General features: G+C 36.7%; 1 protein-coding gene across 1 annotated transcript in view; it reads right to left on the reverse strand.

Annotated features, from left to right (window-relative positions):
- LOC142358186 (uncharacterized) overlaps positions 1–5,500 on the reverse strand; it is a gene marked incomplete at both ends in the record, with an annotated part of 28,001 nt that extends 22,501 nt beyond the window's left edge. The window contains one exon of the mRNA XM_075409642.1: positions 5,348–5,500. Coding sequence (XP_075265757.1) covers positions 5,348–5,500 — 153 coding nt within the window. The remainder of the gene's footprint in view (positions 1–5,347) is intronic.
- Between the last annotated feature and the right edge of the window lie 500 nt (positions 5,501–6,000).

Genomic DNA, 6,000 nt, shown 5'->3' on the forward strand with positions numbered 1-6,000 from the left:
TAATGGTGATGTATTTTGAAGTAATCTTGTCTAAGACTGAATTTTGGGCAAGAGTCATTTCAACTCAAGCACGTCCACAAGTTGGTCGCCCAGAATCAATTTTTTGCGAACATAGAAATGTACTGGTGTCAAGGGCCTCTGTCTTCTATGAGCTGAAACGGTGGCTTGTACTATTTAGGTCTTGACATCTTTCTATCAATGGATCCCTGCTAAGGACAAGTACGATTTTGGCCACGAAAATTACACCCAAATGATTTGTCTACAATTGAGACTACATTTGCAATCTTTTGACAGGGACCTGTCCTTCAGAACATGGAACGCAGTTAAAACGTCTAGAAATGCGCTCGCCAGTCAATTACTTTCAAAAAACTTGAGTGTTTCACAAGCCCAAATAGAGAGTTGTCTATCTTTGAAATGACATTCGAAGTTTTAGGTTAAGTTGAGTCTTCAGAGACTGAAGCAATGCAAAGATTTTCGGATTATCAGGGCTTTGGAGTTTATTCCCTTTAGACGACGAGCCTGTCTGCACCAACATGTTTTCGTGAAAATTCCTTTTAAACCAAACCAGTCCCTAAATACAATCAAATTATATCTCAATATTCGAAGATTTTAAATATAATGCAACACTTTTTTCTGATCCGGGGAGAACGTTTCTTTCTTGCAGAGTACAATCCAAACATCATGGTATGGTTTTGAGCTCAAACGCATTCCTAATTTTGCTGAATTTGCTTGACGGGAAGGACATTGCAGAGTTATTGACGAACAGCAACACCAAAGAGAACCAACCAGTCTGGTCACAATAAGGATCTCCACAAAACTCAGTTTTCTTGAGTTTTGCTAAGCCAATTGGACCGCCCTTCACTACTGGTTGATGAATTATTTGATAAATTACACAAGTGGGTGATAAACCACCGGCGGCTCACGGCAGATCTGTAACGAGAGTTGTGCATAGGACTTTGGTTACTGTTTTTTTGTTTTGATTTACTGATGATCGTTGCATGTCAACTGTCGGTTCAGTTTTTTGCAACTGGGTTTTGCAACTAGTTTTTGCTACTGAGTTTTTTGCATTTGGCTGACAAAGTAGTTGCCCCGCATAGAAACTGAATAGCTGCTTGCTTTTGTTTGTCCCGGCCAACTATGTTGCAGCTGCTCAAAAATTTCAGCATAAACTAATGTTCCCAGCCTGGTTCTCGAGTCTTACGACGACCTGGTTCATTGCTCAATTCCAAATTGTCCAATTTCCAATTCGAAACTATTTGTCAGATGATCTATTAAAAGGACTGTAACTTTAAGTTTGATTGAAATTAATAATATAAGTAGCGACAAACTATGTTCAATCTTGTACTGTAAATTTTTAAAGCTCAGTGAATTGATAACACAGTTGCTAAATACTTCCACGATGCAGCTTAAATGAACACATTGCCAATTTAATGACCTGGAAATAGCCTGACACAAAGAACACCGACATAGGGGACGAATAATATTTTGACAAAAAACAGAGTCGACCGGTCTTTGTAACAGTCTCAATTGGTTCTAAATGCAATACTTGTACAGAAGGCAATAATTGATTGCTAGAAAAAAGTCAATATTTATTTAGTAAATATAAAGTAACTACGCAAAATACTTCAGGTGCCTCAGGCCTTTATGTTGACTACCAAACATTTGGTGGTTCATCATATATATGTTTTTTGACTATTAATCCGCAACTGAGACATGAAATAACTAATACCCTAAGAAATGTTAATATAAGACGATAATGTATAGAAAAATTACCTTTTGCACAATGTAAAACATTAAAACCACAACGGCGGAGTTGATGCCATTCAGTTCGTTGGATCGATTGAAAGCTCAGAAATTACCCGAACAACCCACCTTTTAAATTTTTCAGTCTGTTGTTCAATTAATTTTTGCCAAATTTAGGCTTGTTTTTTATTTCTTATGTTCTAACGCCTCATGCGTTTGCTCGGTAGTGCCGCCAACACGCATGCTACTCTCAGTGAAATGTTCAACTTTCCCTTCCTTTACTTTGTGCTTTTAATAAAAATGGTGCTAACAATTTTGAAAAACGGGCTAAAGTTATCAATTTTTTTTAGATTGATAAGAGAACTAAAATTTGCGATAATCAGTTTCCAAGATCTCAATTTCAATGCCCTTTTTGATAAAATTTTTTCCAATTCAGTGCAAAATAAACAAAAACCGATGCCTGTAATGAGGACCAATTCAGCAAATAGACGTTTAAGAAGTTTATTATATTGTCAAACATCTAAAAATAACAATTTGAAACCAAGATGTTTCTTAAGTTGTTATGCTTCTAAGCGCAGGTATTCTTTTATCAGTACAATGCAATTTTTTAGTTGATATCAAACTTATTTAGGGCATCACTGGAGATGAAAAAAGAGAAACGTTTGAAAGGGACAGATTCCCAAATTTCTAACGAGAACTTAGATATCACATACCGTACTGAGCATAATCTCAAGACCTGTTTGAAGCTTGTTACAAAACATTAGCAATAATATTGTATGTTTTAAATCGAATAAATCTACCCAGTCTTAGGTGGCCAAACCGAGGTGACCTCTGATCAAACCATCTTCGAGCGCACATATCTTCTCCGTTCGCTCGAATTCCATAATCTTTCAAAAACTTCAAGCGCACTTTTGGTTTCCTTAGGCCCTTCGGAACTTTTCTGGACAATGGTCTGGAAAATATCTGATCAGGAGAAGTTTTCCAGCGAACTTTGTTCTGATCAGCAGCGGTTTCTGAATTCATTGTTTTCTGAAGAGAGGACCATTCGACGCACGATAGTCGTATCGGTGGTCGTTTCGAGCGCTTTGTAAGGTACTGTAGAAAAAAGTCTCAAGTTGAACTAGCAAAAGTTTTTTGAGATTTGCCTGTATATTCAAACCAATAGTGCCTCAAAAAATTGGAAAACTTAGTATCTTGGATAGGGCCGTATCAGGTTTTGGAGGGTACCGTACTCAAACGTTGCATAATGAGTTTATTAACTCTGACGTCTCAAAAATGTTTGTATGCAGTTCATTGCTAGTCCAAGTGTTAACGATGGACCAAAACTTTGACCTGAAACAATTTTCTGCTTTTTAGTGATTTTTATTCCGTTTCCAGAATTCCGACAGGAGGGCGCCAAAACTCTGTGGCAAAAATCTCAAATAGTACTTGCTCAACTTTTCTGGCTACTGAACTGTTTATTGCATCTTATAGATGTTGTTTTTTATAGTACCATACCATTTAGAGAAGATTTTTGTACAAGACGTTTGGAAATTTTAGTACGGTCGTTCTACAAGGATTACAAAACTTTTTAAAGGACTAATACAATTCTCATCTAAAGCAGAGCGCACCACGCCTTAAAAATTTATATTTATATGCTAATTCTTGACATTTTTCTCATTTTATTTTCAATGTCTATAAATGCTGAGCCCATTTTGACTCCAAAGGAGTTGGAGTGCATGATTTAGCCTGGTGAAGAACTCTCTAGAAACATAGAACTCTCAAGTGTAATCCAAAGTAACCCTCGGTTGGTCGTTTGAAATGATTTCAACTTTAGGCTTGATCTTAAATCTTAAATCTTTAGGCTTGAAATTAAGAGTATACTTTGCGACTAACTAAGCCCAAACTCGTATTGAAAATTGTAAAGCTTCAGTACAGCGGTAGCACAGTTGCTAATTACTTCAACGAAATTGCAATTAAATTGTTAACTTCGCCAATCTTTTGATCTGGCAATAACCTGACACAAAAAACCGACATATGAGAGAATAATATTTTGACAAAAAAGAAAGTCGACTGGTCTTTGTAACAGTCTCAAATGGTTCTAAATGCAGTACTTGTACAGAAGGCAATAATTGATTGCTAGAATAAAGTCAATTTTTATTTAGTAAATATTAAGTAACTACGCAAAATGCTTCAAGTACCTCAGGCCTTTATGTTGACTACCAAACATTTAGTGGTTTATCATATATATGTTTTTTGACTATTAATCCGCATCTGAGACATGAAATAACTAATACCCTAAGAAATAATAATATGAACCGATAAGATATAGAAAAATTACCTTTTGCACAATGTAACACTTTATAGCCACAACCGTAGAGGTGATGCCATTCAGTTCGTTGGGTCGATCGAAAGCTCAGAAATTACCCGAACAACCCACCTTTTAAAGTTTTCAGTCTGTTGTTTAATCAATTTTTGCCAAATTTAGGCTTGTTTTTTATTTCTTATGTTCTAATGGCTCATGCGTTTGCTCGGTAGTGCCGCCAACGCGCAAGCTACTCTCAGTGAAATGTTTAACTTACCCTTCATTGACTTTGTTCTCTTAATAAAGATGGCGCTAACAATTTTGAAAAGCGGGCTAAAGTTATCAATTTTTTTTTGAGATTGATAAAAGAACTAAAATTTGCGATATTCAATTTCCAAGATCTCAGTTTCAGTGCCCTTTTTGATTAATTTTTTTCCAATTCAGTGCAAAATAAACAAAAAGCGATGCCTGTAATGAGGACCAATACAGCAAATAGACGTTTAAAAAGCTTATTATGTTTTCAAATATCTAAAAATCACAGTTTAAAATCAAGTTGTATCGCAAGTTGTGATGCTTCTAAGTGCAGGTATTCTTTTATCAGTACGCTGCAAAATTTTAGTTGATAGCAAACTTATTTAGGGCATCGGTGGAGATGAAAAACAATGAAACGTTTGAAACGGACAGATTCCCAAATTTCCAACGAAAAACTTAGATATCACATGGCATACTGAGCATACTCTCAAGACCTGTTTGAAGTTTAATTGTTAAAAAACAGTAGCAATTATATTGTATGTTTTAAATTTACCCAGGTTGAGGTGGCTAGACCGAAGTGATCTTCGAGCGCTCATATCTTCTCGGTTCGCTCGAATTCCAAAGTCTGGCAAAAGCTTCAAGCGCACTTTTGGTCTCCTCAGGCCCTTCGGCACTTTTCTGGACAATGGTCTGGAACTTGTCTGATCAGAAGCGGTTTCGAATGCATTGTATTCTCAACCGAGGACATTTCGACGCACGATTGTCTAATCGGTGTTCGTTTCGATCGCTTTGTAAGATACTGTCGGAAAAAGTCTCAAGTTGAACTAGCAAAAAACGTTTTAAGATTTTCCTGTATAATCAAACCAATAGAGTGCCTCAAAAATTTTGGAAAACTTAGTACATCGGATAAGGCCGTATCGGGTTTTGTACTACGACGAGTAGAAAACTTTATAGAGCACTAGAACAATTCTCATCTAAAACAGAGCGCGCCACGCCTTAATATTTTTTATATTTGTATGCTGGTTTCTCATTTTGCTGTAGCTATCTTTAAATGTTGAGCTTGCTTACCTTGACTCCAGTGGAGTTAGAGTGCATGAGTTGGCCTGGTGTAGAACTGTCCAGAAACATTGTCATGTGTACTCCAAAGTATCCCGCATTTAGTTTGGATGCCTGGTACTTCACATCCTTAGGCAGCGTCATCTGTGCACAGAACTTGTACTCCTAAAACAATCCGGGTTCACATTATTTAGGCCAAAAAACTATCGAGGAAAAAATGCATGTTTCGTAGCATTACTTTCCTATAAGGGCAATAAACCTCGGCTCTTTAGTAATTATGATCCCCAGCCCTTGACGGTCAGAAAAAAACATGGATAGAGATAATCACCGCCGACTCTAGGAACTTAGTCCTGTTTCAATAGCAATTGAAGTCCGATTTGCGTTAACTCATTTCTGCTAAGTTTGTCATTCAATTGACCGCGACTGTCAGATTTGAGAGGAAATGTTAACTTGTTGCTGGTTGATATTCAGTAAAAAAAATACCGAAAAGTTGTGGACGTATCAGGAAGACATTGCACTTTTCATTCTACTGATGCTTTAAGCATTTTCAAGGGTCAATGTTGTTCACAAGAACGCAACCAAGAAACAATTTTCTTCTTTAGCATTTTCCTAAAAATGCAAATGTAGAAATAGATGCCTAGGTGGGGTGGTAAACACATTAGGGC

This window comes from Convolutriloba macropyga, unplaced genomic scaffold (genome assembly GCF_964194025.1).
Source record: "Convolutriloba macropyga unplaced genomic scaffold, txConMacr16.3 SCAFFOLD_2474, whole genome shotgun sequence".
Classification (NCBI taxonomy): domain Eukaryota; kingdom Metazoa; phylum Xenacoelomorpha; order Acoela; family Convolutidae; genus Convolutriloba; species Convolutriloba macropyga.